At 35.4% G+C, this 23455-nt stretch overlaps 1 protein-coding gene across 34 annotated transcripts; it reads left to right on the forward strand.

The window, feature by feature from the left end:
* The first annotated feature begins 8764 nt into the window (after nt 1-8764).
* Nucleotides 8765-22793, forward strand: LOC141380148 (uncharacterized). 34 transcript variants are annotated; one of them, XR_015521415.2, is made up of 11 exons: nt 8765-8835; nt 9251-9341; nt 10011-10060; nt 10756-11054; nt 11268-11403; nt 11532-11578; nt 19884-19974; nt 20072-20175; nt 21428-21499; nt 21983-22070; nt 22600-22793. XR_015521415.2 is itself a non-coding variant. In XM_088651630.1 (7 exons), the coding sequence occupies exon 7, from the start codon at nt 12936-12938 to the stop codon at nt 19008-19010; it is 6075 nt and encodes a 2024-aa protein (XP_088507756.1). In that variant the 5' UTR covers nt 8765-8835; nt 9251-9341; nt 9446-9476; nt 10011-10060; nt 10947-11054; nt 11268-11403; nt 11532-12935; the 3' UTR covers nt 19011-19729. The 34 variants fall into 34 exon arrangements, 8 of the variants coding, with proteins under 8 accessions (XP_088507756.1, XP_087159437.1, XP_087159440.1 ...); XR_015521403.2 differs by having other exon boundaries at nt 10947-11054; nt 11532-11596; nt 19771-19974; nt 20055-20175; XR_015521404.2 differs by having other exon boundaries at nt 10947-11054; nt 11532-11596; nt 19771-19974.
* The last annotated feature ends 662 nt before the right edge of the window (nt 22794-23455 follow it).

Consider the following 23455-nt stretch of genomic DNA (forward strand, 5'->3'; position numbering starts at 1 on the left):
AAACCTGATGTCCCTTGCTTTGCTAAAACTAATACATATATAAAAAAAACAACATAATGTGATATAATATAATATAGTATCATACAATATAAAACTTAATTTTGCCCCATACTGTGACTACTGTTAGCGTTCACACGGGAACGACTCACATATTCACCTTCAGCATTTATTTTTAGCCGGGTGGGGGGGGGGGGTTATTTTGCCTTTCATAGTTTTTTCACTTCCTTTAATTGCGCTCTTCATTTCTATTTAAATACTAAAAATACTTAACTACTTTTAATTTCCTGAAACTGTACATAGGCTATTTCTGTCAACGACTGCTTTCATTCGTAATGTAGAAGCATGCATTATCTGTAGAGCTACTTTCAAAGGGTATTTATAATGAAAATATTAATGTTATTTATCTGTTGGTGCAAATGTAAATTAAAACCACGCATAAAAAAATGAGCAATAAAATCTCCAGAACATGCAATTTTTATTATGTATACAGTCAGAATTATTAGCCCCCCTTTGATTTTATTATTTTTTAAACATATTTTCCAAAAGATGTTTAACAGAGCAAGGAAATTTTTACAGTATGTCTAATAATATTTTTTCTTCTGGAGAAAGTCTTATTTGTTTTATTTTGACAAGAATATAAGCAGTGTTTAATTTTTTAAAAACCTCTTTATTAGCCCCTTTAAGCTATATTTTTTTCAATAGTCCACAGAAAAAAACATCGTTATACAATAACTTGCCTAATTACTGTAACCTGCCTAGTTAACGTAATTAACATAGTTAACCCTTTAAATGTCACTTTATAGAAGTGTCTTAAATATTTAGTCAAATATTATTTACTGTCATCATGGCAAAGATAAAATAAATCAATTATTAGAGATGAGTTATTAAAACTATTATGATTACAAATGTGTTGAAAAAGGTCATCTCTCCATTAAGCAGAAATTGGGGAAAAATAAACAGGGGCGAATAATATATATATATATATATATATATATATATATATATATATATATATATATATATATATATATATATATATATATATATATATATATATATATTTCTATGATATATTAGCAGCAAACAGATGTGTTTAGTGTTGCACAAGGCCTTGTTTTTCGATCTGGAAAGAAATGTGGTTTGGGTGGATGCTAGCAGGACAAACAGCTTGAGACTGTGGCTTTTACTGGACGTTGTGGTTAATGTGCAATAGTGTTTGCATGTATTAGCGTGTTAACATGGAAAGTGTGTTACTGCCAGTGTGTTTGTGTAAAAATTTTCACAATCTCACTTCCTCTTTACCCGAAAAACTTTAACTTAATAACATGCAGAAGTTTATGAATGTTTTATAAATGTTTACATTTTTCCAAAATAAAAAAAAACCATAATAAATATCACTGTGCCGTCTTATAATGTGAGTGTGAAATACAGCACACAGCACTCTTTAATATAGAAAATAAGTTTAAGGTTTAGCTGAATATTGTTTGCTTCCCTTGCATGTTCACAGTTTGCAAACTAATGAAGTCACACTCCTGATCAGAAGTGCGATGTTTCACTTAATATGCAAAGTATTTCTGAGAAGTTTCCACTGATGATGATATCGATAATATCACACTTTAGTCAGCCTATGTTTGATATTAAGGTGACAGATGAGGTTGGTTTGTAAAGATGAAATCATTTAACCCGTGTGCATCTTTATGAGCATTGTTGTATTTTATCTTACTTTAGTTTAAAATAATTGTTCCTTAATTAATGCAAACTGCATAAACATTAGAAAAAAAAGAGGTTGTTTTTATTTTAACTTTAGTATTTCACCCTCATTTGCATTAAGCAGAAAATATAGTTAGACTCAGGAGAATAATTTCCACACTGAAACCCAATAAAATGGAAATATTTCATCCCCGTGACATTTAAAGCCACAAAAATGTACAATTCTGTCATCATTTACTCATCCTCCATTTGCCACAACCCTGTTTGCTTTACTTTTCTCTCTACACAAAAGACGACGTTATAAAAAAATGTTGGAAACCTGTAATCATTGACTGCCATTGTATTTTTTCCAGAGCAGCCACTGGGTTAGTGGTTAGCACTGTAACCAGTGGTGTAGTCCTAGAAAAAAGATGGTGTACTATTACACCCAACACAAATTTTAAATGAAAGTAGGCAAAGAAACGACGAAAGTCATTGTTTCTTGGATTCATTGGAGATATATATATATATATATATATATATATATACATATATATTTACATATATACATATATATTTACATCAGTTACCTGTATTTAAATTAACTCAAAAGGGCCTGTGCATACATGGAAAGACAGCTTTTTAGCTGTCTTATTACAGCATTTACTGACTTATTACTTTACGTTTTATAGGTTCCTTTAAACATCAATCAGCAATTATTTTCAATGGTCACATTCGTGCATGCTTGTTTTAAACCAAACTATTAGGAGTCCGTCTTCTGTTGTCGCTATTATATACTAGTAGTTACCCTTTTAAATCGCACATTGTTACGCGATTTATGAGAAGTGTTTGCCTAATTGTTTTTAGTGTTATATACGGTGAAGTGTCGTTCACTGGCGGCACAATTAAGACAAATGTGAAATACTGTTTTACAGGGGCGATTTTAGGATTTTAATTTTAGGGTGGATCTGGATCAGATCTTTTTGGGGTAAACAAAGAAAAATGTGTAATATATATATTTAAGTAGAATTGTAAGAGATAGGCACATCTTTACAAATTAAGTTGTGAGTTAAAAAAAAAAAACCCAGTTAAAGGGGACGCAAATACATGTAAATTAGGGAAGTTTAATCAGAAAAACAAGTGAGCATACTGAGGGTATACTCAATTATTAATCCTCAGAAGTGGTAATATCCAAACAGCTCATGGAAAAAAGTAAGCATACTGAGTATATGTGCGTATAGCAAGGACCACACCACTGACTGTAACCTCACAGCAAGAAGGTCACTGGTTTGAGTCTCGGCTGGGCCAGATGGCATTTCTGTGTGGAGTTCTCCCCGTGTTGACGTAGGTTTCCTCCGGTTGCTCTACACCAGTGGTCACCAAACTTGTTCCTGGAGGGCCGGTGTCCAGCAGATTTTAGCTCCAACCCTGATCAAACACACCTGAAAAAACTAATCAAGGTCTTACTAGGTATACTTGAAACATCCAGGCAGGTGTGTTGAGGCAAGATGGAGCTAAACCCTGCAGGGACACCGGCCCTCCAGGACCAAAGTCATGGGCTGTTTCTCAATTCCAAGAACGCAGAGAGAACAGACTTGCGTTCTTGTGAAGACCTCGGAAGAACGAACTTGTAAAGACGAAAACAGAGAATGCGAGAAATCTGAGAAATGAGATGCTGGGTCGTCCTGATGGTCACATGACCTTCACACGTTTTTAACTGAAACTCATTTAAACATTACAGCATTCATAAAACATTTATTGTTTTCCCCCATTTCCCAATATATACTATACATAAAGAGCTAAATATACAATGCACAACACAAATAAAACTAATTTTAATGTGAATTTCAGCAAATAAACGCAGTTAATGTGTTTATGCCTTTATGAATATTTCCATGTTAATGTTTGCTTTCACCTACTCATTTGGGGAAACTCCAGAGATAAATAAGTAATATCTCTGAACTTTAATAATAAATCTAAATAAAATGCTGCACTTCCCACCTCCAGTCGCAATGACTTCTGGGACTTCTAGAGCGAGTTCGGTGCTCAGGTATGCATTGGTGTGTCCTCGATGTCAAGAACACATCCGGGAAGTTTTTACGCGTCCTCTGTTCTTGAGTTTTGGACCTGAACTTCGGCGGTTGAGGATGACGTTACACGAGAACATGAGGCTGCAAGATCACTGCAGAATGCATATTGAGAAACAGCCATGCTCTATAGGTGAATTGGATGATCTAAACTGGCTGTAGTGTATGAGTGTGTATGGGAGTTTCTCAGTACTGGGTTGCAGCTGGAAGGGCATTCGCTGCATAAAACATATGCTGGAATGGCTGACAGTTCATTCCGCTCTGGTGACCCCTGATAAATAAGGGACTAAGCTGCAGGAAAATGTATAAGTATTTTTTCCCACTATGGAAGTCAATGGTTCCTGGTTTCCAGCATTCTTCGAAATATCTTATTTTGTGTTCAACAGAATAAAGAATCTCCGAAAAGGTTTTGGAACCACATTAGGGTGCATAAATTGTGAATACATTTTCATTTTTAGGTAAACTATCCCTTTAAGCAAAAAGTAAAAGAATCCTATTGATTTATTTCTGCATGCATGTATTTATTTATTATTTTGGCACATTTTTCAAATTTGGTTTGTTGAGTATTTTTGCCCCTATTTTCTACTTAACTGATATAAAACTGTAATGCACTCAAAACCTATATTAGCTGTGTGTTTATCTGAATATAATGGCAGACCAAAAGGAGGTCTCATACCAGAAGCAATCACGCCATGCATTTAAAATTCTAAACATAGGTTTCTATCAGGGTACGCACACCGGCAACGCGAGTCCGCAGCTGATCTCAACAGCCAGCCATGACTGTTCATATTTCTGCCTCACCAAAGAACACCATCTAAATAGTTTCGTTTAAAACATGTCTGGTGTGCGATACTTCCAACTGTCATGTGTGCGCCGTGTTGTGGCACCGAGTAGGCATGGGATAATAACCGGTTTTAAGGTTTAATAAGGTTTCATATATATAAAATTATATGTTTCCTAAAATAAATTATATTGTTTCCTAGAGATGGGTTGCGGCTGGAAGGGCATCCGCTGTGTAAAAACTTGCTGGATAAGTTGGCGGTTCGTTCCGCTGTGGCGACCCCGGATTAATAAAGGGACTAAGCCGACAAGAAAATGAATGAATGAATTAAATTATATTGTGTTCAATGGGGGGAAAAAAGTTGTTGTTTTTACCCAGATATTTAAAAATAACTTGTTTTAGAGCAGTAATCACAATACTGTGATACAGAGATATTATTATCTAAAGTTATCATACCGTCAGAATGTTATACCGGCCCATGCTTAGCGCTGAGCAGCGCTTCTGGTGTGCGACCCCCTTTAGAATGTTCATCAGCCAATCAGAATCAAGCATTCATCATCACCATACTACAAGTAATTATAATTATGTGGGTGTACTGGTAGGGATAATAGAGTTTGTTTTGTACTTGGAATTTTCCACACTCGACTATCACACTTTTATTTACTTTTATTTTTTGATTGAAGTATTTTTGTCCTGTATCCAGTGCAATGTATTGAATAAGTCTGTGTTGTTTTATGTGATGCTGTAAAATCAAGCTAAAAAAAATTGAATGTATATATAAGAGAAATGTGTATGTGTGCAAAGTGGTGTTACTTTGTTAAACTAATTCATTTTAACAATAATAATGCATCTGGATTCATGTTTTTTTCTAATCACCCAATATAAGACTTACAAATGATCCTGTAAGAATAATAGTAATAAAATGTAAATCCATTTGCAAAAGTTTTGTTGTTGCTTGTTTACCTTTATTTAAAATGGTGGAAAATAATACTTTTGGATCAGATTTTTAAATGAACATTTCTATGTTGAACGGGTCTGCATTGTAATGTAAAATAATAAATAATAAAGTGATGATTTTAATAGTTTTTGTCGATTTTGTACAGTTTTTAATCTACATTAATACTAGTTTAATTAGCATGTCTTTTTATCAGTTGCATCTTTCTTGTGATAACAACACCTTTTAAAATAAAGCAACCGCATCACGAAAAACACATTAGTCTCTCACCAAGAAAAAAACCCAACAACATCTAAGTTGAGAGAATACACAAAAAATATGGTCAAACTTTATTTGATGGTCCCTATTGCACATTTTGTTGACTAAAAGTGGCATTGAAAATTCTTATTTGAGTATTAGTAGACTGTCTACTTTATATCTGCTGATACTGCTACTTCAACAGACGTTTAACTGACTATAAGAAACTTTGCAAGTACATGTCAACCTACACTAACCCCAACCTAACAGTCTACTTATAATCTAATGAGAATTAGTTGGCATGTAAAGGCAATGTGACTTAAATCCAACAAAATGTGTTAAAGGGACCATCAAAATAAAGTTATACCAAAAATATTACATTCCATAAATAGAAAATATGATAAAATATGACAAAGGTCCAGAACTTGTCCCATACATGAGCTCATTTGTCCTACTTTGACTGCTTTGCCATCATAAATAGTGAAAATAACTAATCGAAAAAGGTTTTAAGGCCAAGTGGAATCCTCTGTTGGCTGTCGCTTCAGAGTGACTTTAGCTAATCAGTTTTGGCCAATGCTAACGAATATTTTTCATGAGTCCAACATCTTTGCAAGAAAATATTCCATCTGAAGTAAGTGAAGTCATCTTTCCCTACATTACTGTTTTTAAATCGAGACAAATACTCTTGAAACAAAAAAATGACCAATAAAAAGATGTGAAGCACCAGAAGCGGTTCATATAAAAATTAATTTAATTATTTTGGCTATTGTTGTTATCCATAAATTTTCAAATGTACTTTTTTTTTTTTTTTTTTTACAAGAGAGGCTAGAAAAATTGTGAAGCTCTATATTATTATTACTATTAAAATAGTGCTTAAAATGTCAATAAAATGTCACTAAAATATTTAAAACTCAAAATGAAATAAAAAATTAGGGGTAGAGCTGAAAAAAAATTCCACTTTTTGAGAAAAAAAAAACACCTCATTCACGAGGCTGGCTACGGGCCTGTTGTGAAATTACAGTAGGCTATGTAGGCCATGCTATGAGCACGCTGGCTCCTGATGTGAATGTGTTACTAGCGCTCTCTGGTGTTTAGAACAAGAATTCACATTTAAATATACCCTTTTTTATCAGATCCCTGTAGCAGTTTCCTATTTGAATGTGAACAAATATTTAAAAAAAAAAATAAATAGCTGATAACAGACAGGCTACTTTAAATTAGTTTTAGCATACACCCATGCCTAAAACGCTACTAGTCATTCACAACAAGTCAAATTTAAAAATGAAATGGCGGACAAAAGGATACATCTCCAACTCAGGGTTCAAATGGGATATATCCGTCAAGAGAGTATTTAAGAATTGGATTTGGTTTTTACTCTGATAAATGTATGTTTTGTGATGATAATGAAACAACAGATTTTGTGTAATTAGTTTTTTCACTGTATGTTTGTGGATGTATTATGGTCAGATGTTTATGATTGGCTTTACCCAAGGATTACACACCTCAGGATCTTTGATGTATGTGAATTTAATTAATAATTGATGGACTTGTAATGGACAGTAATGAAAATGCCTTCCTATTTAACAACACCCTTCTGCTTGGAAAATTTTTCATATATAAATTAAAATATTTGAAGGTGAAATCAATTTTTGTGCTTTTTATGATTCGTTCACATAAAATCCCTTAAGATAATGAAAACAAAAAGTGCACTTATTCCTAAATTAATAAGTTACAGGAAAACCCCTAGTCCTTTTTATTTATTATATTTAGTCATATATTATTTTAATTATAATTATTTTATGTAACACAATATGTAGGTAATTTGTTCTTTAGTTGCACCTGTCTACTTTGTAATGTAAAGGTGTATTGCCAAGTTGTTGTACAGTATGTTCAACAAAAACAGAAAAAGAAGAAAAAAACTCTGGGTTCAAATTACTGTAGGTAAAGATTCACTTCATTTAGTTTTATTTCATATTTACTGTCTAAACTAAAGCATCGCTTTGTTAGTGAAGACTCTCCGAATGATTCAATGAGGCACAACTGAATGAATCTTTTGGACTGAATCGCGAATCAATTCCACCAGTTCTGCTATAGTTCATACATAAACTGTAAAAAAAATAAATAAATAGTCAAATCCAATTCATTTCCCAGACAGCACACATACGTTGGGCCGACGTCGGCCGAAGGTCAACACGTCGGCCCCTTTAATTCTAACATCGGTATATGGTCGGCCAAACATACGCATGATCGTTCGGTCGTGTGTTCTATTGTTCCAGCTCAACAAACGTCGGCTCTGCATCGGTTAACGACCAGAGGCCGACGAAGCACTTCATAAGCACTTTATCTCTCATGCCCATGAAGGAATCCGGCAACATATTTGGTTTACAAGTAAGTTTTTGCGTGCATAATAAATTAGACAAACGCGACATGCATCATGTGAACTGCGTCGGTCGGTCCAGCTTTAAATAGTCTACATTAATGCAGTAAAACTGACCAAAATGCCTACAACACATGATTTCAATTAATTAAAATATAAAAAGTTTTGTTGTTATGCTTAAATAATGAAAACGTTGTTTTTTTTCTGGTGTTAACTGCTGTTTGCTTTTTTTTTATTGTGGCTTTTTCTAATACATTTTTCCCAGTGTAAAAATCAAGTATGTTCTGCATGTTCGGCTGTTTAATAAAAATAAACACCTTTTTACAGAGTGACATCTTTGTTTTATATATACTTGCATTTATATTTATTGGTTATTTATTTTTGACAGTGAATCTGATGCACAAATAAGTGTTTGTTTTGTAACAGTTTAGTAGGCTATAAAGCTCGTCTTAAAGATAATAGCGTATATAAAACTACTAAATACATTTTTAATTCAATATATAAAATACAAGGTTATTATTTAAATAGTCTATGGAGTGATCATGTTTATAAATTTAATACTGCATGACTTTGATGTGCGCGCGCGCGTCTCATTCCAACACTGGAGCGGAGGGGATGTTGCTATGGGAAACGAAGCTACAACACGACACGACACCACCTGAAAGACACAACACGACTTCTCTCAAGCTGCCGTTTTGACAGTTTTCAGGTAAGTTTAGTCCCTAAAACAAAGCAAATACTACATAAAACTGTTCCTCACACTTTTATTATTGGCAATTGATGAATATTCAGTTGAATATTATGTTATATAAGAGTGGTAAGTCTTCGTAAAAGTCCGTTAGCATATTAGCACTGGTAACGTTAGCGTCGGGGTAATATTACGTTAACTTACTTAATGTTAGCTCTTGTTAAACTTGTTTGTTAAAGTTTAGGCTTTTATTTATTCTTTATGTGTAGATGAGAGGTTTTGTCAATGTTTTATTTAATGCACTCCATATGTAACGTTAGTCTAATACGCATTGTACTGTAAAGGACCGTGAATCAAAAGTTCAATCGTGTTTTGATATTTCATAGTAACGTTATCTTAAACAAATGTTAAGTAAAAAAGTGTTCTGTGGTTTCAGGAGTGAGAGAATAACCCCCTGCTACAGAAAACATAACACAAGATTCCTAAATTTCTGAAGGGAGCTGATCACAGAGATGCAGAAAAGACAGGTAACTTTAAGCAGAGGATTAATTCATATGAATTTCCATTGCACATCATTATGCAAATGTTACATGTCTATATATTATGCATCTGTTACTTGTCTTTATTGCAGTTATTTTAAGAAAGTTTTGACATTGAAACATGTGAGTGGTGTTAAATTTCACATCACATGATTCTTCAGAACTTAATAAATATGCAGATTTGCTGCTAATGAAGTAATATTTGTTATTTTCATTTTGTTTAATTTTTTTATGATTAATTGATTTATTAAATCTTAGAAAAAAGTTTACACTAAATTATTTGTCATCACATCTGTTTTTAGCATTGATAGCAATCAGAAATGTTTCTTGAGCAGCAAATCAGCACCATTTGATAATCACCATTATATTAGTTCAACCTCAAGCACTAAATCAACATCTTTAAAAAAGATTTCTGAAAGATCAAGTGATACTGAAGACTTGAGTAATGATGCTGAAAATTTAGCTTTACATCATAGCTATGAATTACATGTATATTTACACCGTTCACCCATCCCTTACACCTTAACTCATCCTCAAACAAGTCAATTTAAGCCCTAAATGAATACATTTTGATTTGTACAGGCATGATATGCAACTTGTATTCAGTCGTTTTGTTTTTTCTTTCTTTTGCTTTTGTTTTCCACATCAACTGAAAAGGAGGTCAAAGTTTAACCTAAGTGCTGTGTAGCTGATGAACATCTTTATATGTAAGTATATTTTTGACTGACTGCCAGACACTTGTCAAACAGTGATGAGCAAACGAGGGGCCGTTCTTTTAAAAAGATCAGGGAGATACAAGTCTGAAGATAAATATACATTTTAATTCAAAATTGATTTATCTGTAAATATTTCATAATGTTTTGAGATATGTGCCCTATATCCATTTAGATGTCCATCCATGTTTAAAATACTTTTAAATTTAACAACGGCTGCAAGTTATAAAAACATAAACACAAAAATGTTAAAGTAAATTGAGAAAACATTTTCATCAGTTTGACAACATACACAATCTCACAAATAGCATAGAAAAAGTGACAAAGCTGTCTTCTTTGTCTGTGTTTTATTACTCTCTTTGCACTCTCGGCCACTGTATGTAACAGTGATTAGTATAATGTAACGGTAGACAGATGAGGAATGTGAATATGTAGTTTAACTTTAAGGAGCGTTACTACTGGAACCATTTTTTGTACAAATATATATATATATATATATATATATATATATATATATATATATATATATATATATATATATATATATATGTATTGATTTACCTGTTAAAAAAATTAAGCAAAAAATTTATTATCAGGTAGATCAGCTCCTGACAGACATGTTAAGAGGTCAGTTTAACTTTTATTAAATTCATTCATTCATTCATTCATTCATTTTATTTTCTGATTAGTCCCTTTATTAATCTGGGGTAACCACAGCGGAATGAACTGTCAACTAATCCAGCATATGTTTTATGCAGTGGATGCCCTTCCAGCTGCAACCCATCACTGGGAAACAACCATATACGCTTATTCTCACTCATACACTACAGACAATTTAGCCTACCCAATTCACCTGTACCCCATGTCTTTGGACTTGTAGGCAAAACCGGAGCACCCAGAGAAAACCCACGCAAACGCAGGGAGAATTTGCAAACTCCACACAGAAATGCCAGCTGATCCAGTCGAGGCTCGAGTCAGCATCCTTGCTGTAAGGCAACAGCACTATTGTGCCACCACGTCATGCTCTTATTAAATTATATTTATATAATGTTGTGTTTCAGTACATGCTATTTTGGAAAGACAAAATATATTCATAAGCTCTCAGAAAATTCAATAAGACAATTAACTGCACAATTACTTGAAATGTGTGGATGGGATTACATTATTTGTTAACCCAAAGTGAGTTTCTCTTTCTTTGCAGTATTGGATGCCTGATTGCAGTTCAACTCCAAACTCAGTTGGACCAGCTGATCAGTGTCTTCAGTATTACCACAAGCTACTGGGCAGATGTGTGGACACGACAGCTATGAGCCAAACTTGGGACGTTTGGTTTTTAGGTAATACCAGTGACAAAGTATTCAGTAAATTGCTTATAATAAAAGATGCTCACTGCTTACCCCCTTATAGTTAAGTTGTTTGCAGTTTCATTGTTGGAAAAATACCATACTTTTTCCTTTTTTATCAGCAGGTGGAGAGACCGTCTGGGCAGCAGAAACAAGACAACTAATCATAGTTGAGTTGAGATTAGTTGTAGCTGCCGTCAGAAGCAATGCTTATATATTACACTCTATAAACATAAACTTTACATTAAAAAGTCAATAAATAGATAAAATGTTCAAATTAATCATTAGAATAAATAAGTAATGTATATTTGTTGTTAATGCATGTTAATTCATTTAAAGTTATTTAACTAAAACTATAAGGGGGAGGGGGGAACCTTTTCTTGTTATGTTTAGCTTGGGAATTATTTCATTGTTGCAATGAAGATATTCTTCCGATCCACTACAAGTAGTTCAGCCACAAGGTGCTGTGCTAAAACAAGTTTTTAAGGTTTAAGAAGTGCAAAGAAGTTTGTTAAAGAGAAACTGCAACCCTTCAAGTTTATTCCTCTTGAGTTAGAGAGGCCAATGAGGTATGTGTTGTATGGTGTTAACGTATGTGAACGTGTATGATTATGTGTCCGTATGTAATGTATAATTAGCCAATTAAGTGTATTTCGTTACATGTTGAATGTGCACTTTATTTTTTGTTTGTATGTATGTTGTTTATTACGTGCAACATCACCTTTAAAGGGTTAATTGAAGTTTATGTATTTCTTTTCGTAGTTCTGACGGCAATATTGGGACATAAAGGAGTGCAAGGCTAGAATGTACAAGACATACTACAGACTCGTGTCCGAATAAATGTCAGTTAAAATAAAGAACGACTTGAGCCTTTGTTTCATCTCGAGGGGAGTAACAGTCAGAACTCAGCCTGTTTCGCGCTGGAAGAGAGGAGAGGAGGAGAGGAGAGCAGAGCGGTGCCGGTCGCAGCAGCGGAGCTGTAAACGAGCAGCTCGTTAGGCGGTGACGTCGTTCTCAAGCATCAAAGGAAAAAAGGACTGCAAGCGCGCAAATCCCACATCAACGGCTGTCGGTGTATAAGAGTGCAGCGTGGTTAAGCTAAGAAGAAGTAACACATTTAAAACAAGTTAAATGTGAAGCAGATTAACCTTGTTAATTTAAAGGGACTTTATTAAGTGTTTACAGGGGTAAAGTGCAGTGGTAAAAAATTTGAGACTAAGCTGAAGTTATTGTTTGTTTAATATAAGGTGACTGTTAGCTACAAGTATTTTATTATTCATTTAAGGATACATTAAGATATATTTAAAGGGAAGTCATTGCTTTTTCATTTTTTATATTTTATATTTTGTAACAAGTGAGAAAAATTTAAAATTTATAATTTGGCTTATTAGGTGTTTATGACACACATTTAAGTTTATCTTTAAATAGTTGAGAAATTTACTGCTATAAGCACATTAAAGACAGTGATATCACTTAGTTGAGATATAGTTATAAGTAACAAGTTTAAAGCACACTATAATAGTGGTATGGCAGATCAAGAAGACTGTGATATTGATGCTGTGGAGTTGCAGTTACAAGTCAGTCCTGAAGATGAAAATTGTGAAACAAGCGCACAAGAGCCAAGCACAAATGAAGCTGCTAAAGAAGAGAGCTTGAGGAAAAGCCAAAGAGTTAGGAAATTCACTGAAAAGGGTCAAGCACTTCACGATGAAAAGGTGAATAAGTTTCAAACTCACTTTAAGGCATGCTATGATGAATGGAAATCTGCTGCTAAACAAGCTAAAAAGGCACTTGAAAACCCTGTTAGTGTAACATTGCATGATCACATTGCCCACGTCCAATATGCCTCATCAGAAGTAAAACAAACCTATGATAAGCTGCGCAGTTATGTAACTCCTGATGGAGACACCCGTCGAAGAGTGGATACATGCGATGCTGTTTCTCAAAAGCTTATAAAACTAGCTGAAGATTGGCTTGTAGAAAGTGGAAGTGTAAAGGATGTAGCAAAGGGGTCACTACGCTGGAGTGAAGCTGGTTCAGTGTTCATCTCAGCAGCGTCTCAAAAATCTAAGAGTGCAGGAAGCACATATTCAAGTTCAAGCAGATTATCTGTAAAGAAACAGGAAGCAGCAGCTGAATTAGCTGCAACTGAAGCTGCTCTTAAAGTTATGGAGGAAATGGATCGTGAAAGAAACGAACTTGAAAATCTAGAAGCAGAAAACCGGCAAAGGTTAGCAATACAAGAAGCAGAAAATGCTGAAAAACTAAAAGCATTAGAACAGAAGCGAAGAGAGCTAGAACGTCTAGAAACTGTAAAGAAAATGAATGCTGCCAAGGCACGACTGAAAGTGTACGAGGAAGAAATTAATTCAGATGAAGAAATCTCAGACCTCCTACATGACAATGTTAAACAAAGGAAAGCTGCTCCTAAGCCAGGAAGTTTGCCTGAACCTCTGCTAACACCATCAAAACCTACTGTAAAACTGCATCAGTTTTCCGCTTTACCACAGACCACAAGGTGTCAACTTCCGAACAATGCTACACAAGAAGATAGCACTACTGCTCTGGCTAGAGCATTAGCAGAATCCATTAATATAAGCCGTCTACCAGTACCAGAGCCTGCTGTATTCAATGGAGACCCACTCAAGTACAAAGACTGGAAAATGTCTTTTCAGACACTGATAGATCGGAAAAACATCCCAGTAAATGAAAAGATTTACTATCTCCGCAAGTATGTGGGTGGACCAGCCAGAAGAGCTGTTGAGAGTTACTTTCTACTGGGCACGGATGAAGCATATTATGCGGCATGGGACACTCTTGAAGAAAGATATGGAGGTTCATTTGTGATCGCCAAAGCCTTCAGAGATAAGCTAAATTCATGGCCAAAAATCGGAACAAAAGACAGTTCTGAGTTACGAGAGTTTTCTGATTTTCTCAGAGGCTGTGAAGCTGCTATGCTACAAATCAAGAATCTTGATGTCTTAAATGATTGCAGTGAAAATCAGAAAATACTAAGTAAGCTTCCAGATTGGTTAACAGCAAGATGGAATAGAAAAGTGATTGAGATTGAAGAGCAGCACGGTTCCTTTCCAACATTTAGTAACTTTGTGGACTTTATCACAAGAGAAGCCAAGATTGCGTGCAACCCAGTAACTTCACTACATGCACTCAAGGGAAGTGACTTAGAAAAAGTTAAGCCTACAAAGACTCGAAGTATCGGAACTAAGGTGCTGGCAAGTGCTGCAGAGGAGAAACCAAATATACAGAAATGTGTTTTCTGTGACAGATTGTACCATAGCATTCACACATGTCGACAGTTTATGGACAAGTCAATAATGGAGCGAGTCAAGTTCGTGCAAACAAAGGGATTATGTTTTGGGTGCCTTAACCCTGGACACCATTCAAAGAAATGTGGAAAGAGAAGTGTTTGTGACACATGCAAAGGGAAACACCCAACCTGTTTACACGAGGAACGGGATAAACAAATCAGAAAGAATAAAGAAGGCATAAAAGACACAAAGGAAAACAAACAAAGCAAAGAAATACCATGTGAGACAATATCACACCGTGTAGTTCAAAATAATAGTAGTAACCTCACATCTACAATCAGTCCAGTTTGGTTATCTACAACAAACAACCCAGAACATGAAATCCTGGTGTATGCTCTTCTAGATAGTCAGAGTGACACAACATTCATTTTACAAGAAAAGGCAGATGGTCTGGATGCTGACAAGAAGCATGTACAGTTAAAGCTTTCTACACTGTCAACCAGAGATTCAGTTATCCAAAGTGAAAGGCTGTCTGGGCTGCAAGTCAGAGGCTTCTATTCCTCAAAGAGAATTCTTCTTCCCGTAACATACACAAGAGAATTTATTCCTGCAAATCTAAATCACATATCCACTCCTAAGACAGCAAGAGCATGGCCCCACTTAGAGCACCTTGCCGAAGAGATAGCCCCTCCTATAGAATGCGATGTTGGGTTACTCATAGGTTACAATTGCTCACAAGCGCTTTTACCTAGAGAAGTTGTGTCAGGAAAAGACAATGAGCCATTCGCTCAAAGAACAGACTTGGGTTGGACAATAGTCGGTGGAGCTGACCCTTGTGTTGACTATGGTGATGCTATGGGAAGCAGCCACAGGATTATTGTTAAGGAAGTGACACCCAAGTTGTCATCAGATCAGTTGCCAAATGAAGTCCATTACATTTGTCGCACACAAGTCAAAGAAATAATCACACCACCAGACGTGATTAAAGTTCTTGAATCTGATTTCAGTGAAAGAAAGGTGAAAGAGTCTCACTTCTCCCAAGAGGATCTACGATTTTTGTCTATAATGGAAGAAGGAGTAAGGATAACAGCAGACGGACATTGTGAGCTACCATTGCCATTTAAAGAGGACAGGCCGTGTCTGGCAAACAATAAAAGCTGTGCAGAACACCGACTCCAATGTCTTAAGAAAAGACTTGAAAGAGACAAACAATATTGCAACGACTATACAACATTCATGAATGAAACTATAGAGCGTGGAGATGCAAAAAGAGTTCCACTTGAAGAACTTGACAAAAGCTCTACCTGGTACCTTCCGCATCATGGGGTGTACCACCCCCAAAAACCAGGGAAAATAAGAGTAGTGTTTGATTGTTCGGCCAAATTTAAAGGTGTGTCATTAAATGATCATCTGCTCACAGGGCCAGAGCTAACCAATACCTTGATAGGTGTCTTGTGTCGGTTTCGCAAGGGTCCAGTGGCAGTGATGTGTGACATAGAACGTATGTTTCACCAGTTTAGAGTCAGGGACGAAGATCAAGACTACCTCCGTTTCCTGTGGTGGGACAATGGAGATTTTCACTTAAGTCCATCAGTCTACCGAATGAGAGTTCATTTGTTCGGAGCTGCTTCGTCACCGGCTTGTGCAAACTTTGGTCTCAAGTACATTGCAGCACAAGGTCGAGGCCAGTTCAGTGAAGCAACTATAAGATTCATTGAAAGGAACTTTTATGTGGACGATGGCCTTATCAGTTTCCACTCCGAAGAAGAGGCTATTCGTTTAGTCCATGAAGCGAAAAAACTCTGCAGTATTGGAAAATTGCGACTGCATAAGTTTGTTTCTAACAGCCCACAAGTTCTTGAATCTCTCCCTAAAGAAGATTGTGTAGAGACAGTAAGAAACCAAGATCTAGCACTGGGCGAGCAACTGATTGAAAGAGCTCTAGGGGTTAAATGGAGTGTTGCTTCAGATCATTTCCAGTTTCGAGTAGTAGTGAGTGAGCGTCCATTCTCCAGACGAGGAGTCTTGTCAACTGTAGCTTCCATCTACGACCCACTTGGATTTGTGGCGCCTTTCGTTCTGCTTGGCAAGCAAATTCTACAGCAAATGTGTCGTGACAAGTCAGACTGGGACACACCACTCTCAAATGAGCATCAGTCACGGTGGGAGTCCTGGCTTACAGATCTAAAGGACCTTGCGCATGTCAAGATTGATCGCTGCTATCTACCAGCAGATTTTCAAGAAGTTCAGAGATATGAACTCCACCATTTTTCAGACGCAAGTGTTGCAGGATATGGTGTCTGTACGTATCTAAGAGCAGTCAGTAGATCAGGACGAATCCACTGTTCACTTGTCATTGCAAAGTCCAGAGTAGCACCCACCAAGGTAACTACTGTACCAAGATTGGAGCTGTCCGCAGCAGTAGTAGCGGTGCGCATAAGTGATATGCTCAAAGGAGAACTAGAGTTGGAAAATGTTCAAGAGTTCTTCTGGACAGACTCTCAGGTTGTCCTGGGATATATAAACAATGAAGCGAGGCGTTTTCATGTTTTCGTGGCAAACCGTATCCAACGAATCAAGGAAAGTACTAAACCAACACAGTGGAAGTATGTTGCATCAGAAGATAACCCTGCTGACCATGCGTCTCGAGGTCTCAAATCTAAAGAACTCATTGCTTCCAACTGGTTTAGTGGCCCAAGTTTTCTTTGGGAAGATTCACTTCCTACTGGAGAGATTAAGGTGGGAGATCTTGACACAGATGACCCAGAGGTACGCAAAGTTCTTGTACACCACACCTTGACAACAGAGAATTCTCTGGCAGAACGTTTCAGCAAATTCTCCAGCTGGACAAAATTAGTTAAAGCTATTGCAAGACTAATCAGATTTGTAAAGGAGTTGAAGGGCTCAATAAAGCGAACCAATAAAGCTACAAGTCTCGAAGAAAGGCAAGAAGCTGAACATGTAGTTATTGCCATTGAACAAGGATTAGTCTTTTCCAAAGAAATCAAGGAACTCCACTCCAAGAAGGAGTTAATTACTAAAGACAGAGCAAGCAGATTGTATCGACTCAATCCCTTCTTGGACCACAAGGGCATCCTCAGAGTGGGAGGAAGATTAGAGCATGCAACTTTACACCCAAATGTCAAGCATCCATTTATCTTACCAAAAACCAGTCATATCACCAAGTTACTGATTGATCACTATCATCAGAAAGTGAAACACCAAGGGCGTGGCATGACCACAAACGAACTGAGATCTAATGGCATATGGATTCTCGGCTGTAGTCAAGCAGTATCATCATTTATCTACAACTGTGTCAAATGCAGAAAATTCAGGCGGCAAACAGAAGAACAAAAGATGGCAAACCTGCCTAGCGAAAGAATGGAGACAACTCCTCCCTTCACATATTGTGGGATGGATTGTTTCGGTCCATTTTACATCAAGGAGGGAAGAAGGGAACTAAAGCGCTATGGGCTGCTGTTCACATGTTTGTGCTCTCGTGCAGTACATATAGAGTTACTTGATGATTTATCAACTGACGCATTCCTTAACTCACTTCGGGCATTCATTGCTTTACGTGGAAACGTTCGTCAGCTGCAATCAGACCAAGGCACCAATTTTGTTGGAGCAAGGCGTGAGTTTTTGGAAGCAGTGAAAGAAATGGACCAGGAATGTCTGAAACAACTAGGCTGTGAGTTTGTCATGAACCCACCCTCTGCCAGCCATATGGGTGGAGCCTGGGAACGGCAAATCCGAACAATCAGAAGTGTGTTGAATTCCATCCTGGATCAATCATCTAGAACTCTGGACAGTTCATCCTTAAGAACATATCTATATGAAGTGATGGCAATCGTAAATAGCCGACCCATAACAACACAATTACTCAACGATCCTACTGGACCACAACCACTTACACCCAACCTTCTTTTGACAATGAAATCGTCAATAATACTGCCTCCACCAGGAGATTTTGTAAAGGAAGACCTTTACCTTCGTAAAAGATGGCGTCGAGTGCAGTATCTGGCTAACGAATTTTGGCAAAGATGGAAAAAGGAATATTTGTTGAGCCTACAACAAAGACAAAAGTGGCACAAAACGAACAGAAATGCAAAAGTCAATGACATCGTCATAATACAAGATGATACAACGCAGAGAAATGATTGGAAGCTGGCAAAAGTTACTGCTGTGTACCCAAGTCAAGATGGATGCATACGAAAAGTGCAGCTACTAATCAGTGACTCCACATTAGATAACCATGGAAGGAAACTGTGTAAACCTGTCCATCTAGTAAGGCCAATCCACAAGACTGTCACATTACTGGAAGCTGATTAGCACAGTTCACATTTCATTCTGGAAATCACAAGTGATTGGTGGGAGTGTAGCTGCCGTCAGAAGCAATGCTTATATATTACACTCTATAAACATAAACTTTACATTAAAAAGTCAATAAATAGATAAAATGTTCAAATTAATCATTAGAATAAATAAGTAATGTATATTTGTTGTTAATGCATGTTAATTCATTTAAAGTTATTTAACTAAAACTATAAGGGGGAGGGGGGAACCTTTTCTTGTTATGTTTAGCTTGGGAATTATTTCATTGTTGCAATGAAGATATTCTTCCGATCCACTACAAGTAGTTCAGCCACAAGGTGCTGTGCTAAAACAAGTTTTTAAGGTTTAAGAAGTGCAAAGAAGTTTGTTAAAGAGAAACTGCAACCCTTCAAGTTTATTCCTCTTGAGTTAGAGAGGCCAATGAGGTATGTGTTGTATGGTGTTAACGTATGTGAACGTGTATGATTATGTGTCCGTATGTAATGTATAATTAGCCAATTAAGTGTATTTCGTTACATGTTGAATGTGCACTTTATTTTTTGTTTGTATGTATGTTGTTTATTACGTGCAACATCACCTTTAAAGGGTTAATTGAAGTTTATGTATTTCTTTTCGTAGTTCTGACGGCAATATTGGGACATAAAGGAGTGCAAGGCTAGAATGTACAAGACATACTACAGACTCGTGTCCGAATAAATGTCAGTTAAAATAAAGAACGACTTGAGCCTTTGTTTCATCTCGAGGGGAGTAACATTAGTATTATTAACTTGACTAGTTTAGTTGCAGACTTGTTCAATACTTAACAATTTGTATAAGTTACAAGATCAATGGTCCTGCTATCAATGTTTTTGTAACTTAAATTCATTACAGTTTAGATACAATCAAATGTCCAAACCATCTCTGAGTGAATGACATCAAGGAAACAGGATCAAAAGATCATTCATTATAGACCGTTTCATAGGTAACAGCACATCCTTTGTGAAAAATAATTTTTTTTTTGTGTCATCATCACAAGACAAAATACATTTCAACTGATTTCAGTTGGTTATATTTTTCAGGTCATTCTGTTCTCCTGGTGGTGAGGATGTGCAGAGGCTGTATTTGTGCAGCTGTATTCACACATACAAGTAGCCGACAAAGAGTTCTGGAGCAGGACAGACAGGTAGTTCACAGTGGCTAGGCAAGAAATTTATACTTGGGTGGCCAGAAAGTGGCCTCCGCTATTTTGGGGGGTCCATACAAATAAACCAGTGTAAGCTATACTATTGCACTGAAAAAATTAAATGAAAGAATTAATTAATCGGTTGAACACAAAATATTTTAAAGAAAGCTTGAGTATCAAGGTGGCAATATACAGTATCTGTTACATTGTAGTACATGAGCTGGCTAATACAGACTCGTAAATGTTTAGTTGTTAAGATTAGTTAAATACTAAATCCTATACTTGAGACCGGCTGCATATACAGCTTTAACTGAACTGAATTTAACTAGAACTACACCAGCATTCCAAGTGCTCTAGACTAGCTTTTTGCACTGGTGCGTCTAAAATGTTTGATGGCATTGCATTTAACACTGCAATTTTACATGTTAAAATCACAATCCATATAGGCAATATTGACTTGTAAATGATTAATAAAAATCGGGTCAACACACATTATGGGGATTGTGTGTAGAATTTTGAGGAAATTAATGAATTTAATCCATTTTGAAATAAGACTGAAACATTAAAAATGTGGAAAAAGTGAAGCGCTATCAATACTTTCCGGATGCATTGTATATGGTTTTTAGCACGTTATCAAAGACTTAAAAAAATAGTCCAACACTATCTACAGCAGCAAAAGACCCTCCACATCAAAAGCTACTGGTCAGCTCACGATTCAGCAAACATCTGAAAAACAAATAGCTTATTATGCCTTCACAAGAAATCAGTGTTTTTGAGTCTAATGAAGATAGTACTATTTTATTAAATTATTATTTAGCCTGGCATGTTTACTGTTACAAAATATTTTAAATGTTTCTTAAAATAAAACATATTGTGTTTAATGAGGAAACAGTAGCTGTTTTTTTTACAGAGATAAAAAAAACACATTTCAGAGCAGTAATCACAATACTGTGAAACTGTGATATTTTTATCTAAGATTATACCCTCAGAATCTTATACCTGCTCATTCCTAGCCAGTTACTTAAAGCATTCAGTCAGAGTTTTTTTTATTTTTTTTTCAGTTGTCCTATATTCTGTTTTTCTTTGTTCTTGGAAATGCTGCTGTGCATGAAAATGTGACGACATATCCAGGTTCTATAGTTAATTCTGAAATAAATCTTAAAATGAAACAATATTTAAAAATGCAATATTTAATGTGTCAGACACTAAATAAACATGTCAATTCATTTATATTAATCTGATTCCTTAACAGGAGAGCACGGTGGCGCAGAGGGTAACACGTTTGCCTCACAGCAAGAAGGTCGCTGCTTCGAGCTTCGGCTGGGTCAGTTGGCGTTTTTGTGTGAAGTTTGCATGCTCTCCCTGTGTTGGCGTGGGTTTCCTCCGGGTGCTCCGGTTTTCCCAAGTCCAAAGACATAGGTGAATTGGGTATGCTAAAATTGACCATAGTGTATAAGTGTGTGTGAATGAGTGTGTATTGGTTGCAGCTGGAAGGGCATCCGCTGCGTAAAACATATGCTGGATAAGTTGGCCTTTCATTCCGCTGTGGCGACCCCAGATTAATAAAGGGACTAAGCCCAAAAGAAAATGAATCCTTAACAGTTAATATTGGTATAATGAGCAGCAGTTGTCATTTATGTAAATTAACCATTTGAGCGTGCTTAGTTTGGGGTATGTTGTGCCATTAAATTGTCAATTGTCAATTTCTACATTTTAAATCTGCTTTAACTTTCTTCTTTCCTATGAACCTGGAAATATAAAATATATATTTTTTTGGTTTTTAACAAATTGCTTATTTTATTCTTAGATTGGTGTACGCTGATGGTCTGCTGAGAATTCTCCTGAGTTGAAGGGATCCTCCTGTCAGACAACCTCTCCAAAGTACAATAGGACTAGTAAGTAACATCTTAAACATACACTAATGTTTCATAGCTTTTAGGTTGGTATGGTAAATTCTCTTCTGATAGTGTCAGCTTTATTTAATTAATACAGTCAAGCAGTAATACTGTGAATTTAATACAATGTATATAATTAATAGTGTCACATGATCCTTCTGAAAAAAATAGTATTCCAATGTACTGATTCTCTCCTCAAGCTGTTTTTTTAAATATAATAATAATGTAATGTGGTATCTGAAGATTAGACATATATTTAGATACACATTTATACTAACACAATGATACTAAAAACCAAAAAAAAAAAACATTCATTATGATTTCACAAGGAATTTAACTTTCAAATGGCTTTTCTGAAAATTAGTGCTCAGACACACTCTTTAAGTTTAAATTAAATTACACATTTTAGCTAGGCACTTGCATAACACATACTCCAGTTATATGTCATGAAACAAATAATATTTATTTGTGGTAATATGAACTGCTGCAATGCTAATCTTTCTCCTTTTGGTTTCTTGCTTTATTTAAGGGTTCCCACTACAAGGATTAGATTTGGCTACTGCAGTCCTGGTTTGGGCCAGCCTCACTTGTGAAGACTAAAGATGAAGACAACATACAAGAACAATTTAGAGGATGGCGACACACTTTTTATTCCACCTATATATGCCCTTTTATGTGTAAGCAACATTCCACAAGAATAAAACAAAACTAAATGACAGGTTATTTCTTTTAATTTTGTCTGATTTCTTGGAACATTGTACACAATTTACAACCAGTTTATATATATATATATATATAGGTCAGAGCAAGAAAATGTTATGTTTTCTTCTGGAGAAAGTCTTATTTCTTTTATTTATATTTTAGTTTTGAATTTAAAAAAAAAACATTTTAAGGTCAATATTATCAGCCTCTTTAAGCAATTTTTTTCGACTGTCTACAGAACAAACCATCGATATACAATAACTTGCCTAATTACCCTAACCTGCCTAGTTAAGCCTCTAAATGTCACTTTAAGCTGTATAGAAGTGTCTTGAAGAATATCTAGTCAAATATTATTTACTCAGTTATTAAAAATGAGTTATTAAAACTATTGTGATTAGAAATGTGTTAAAAAATATTTCCGTTAAACAGAAATTAAGGGATTATATATATATATATATATATATATATATATATATATATATATATATATATATATATATATTTATATATTTATATATTTATATATATATATATATATATATATATATATATATATATATATATATATATATATAATCCCTTAATTTCTGTTTAACGGAAATATTTTTATATACAATATATATATATATATATATATATATATATATATATATATATATATATAATGACAAAATCTGTTTTGT

This window comes from Danio rerio, chromosome 22, assembly GCF_052040795.2.
Source record: "Danio rerio strain M-AB ecotype USA chromosome 22, GRCz13ab, whole genome shotgun sequence".
NCBI lineage: Eukaryota > Metazoa > Chordata > Actinopteri > Cypriniformes > Danionidae > Danio > Danio rerio.

Excerpts from the sequence above, each read along its gene's own strand:
- LOC141380148 (XM_088651630.1), top strand. The coding sequence starts at position 12,936 with ATGGCAGATCAAGAAGACTGTGATATTGATGCTGTGGAGTTGCAGTTA.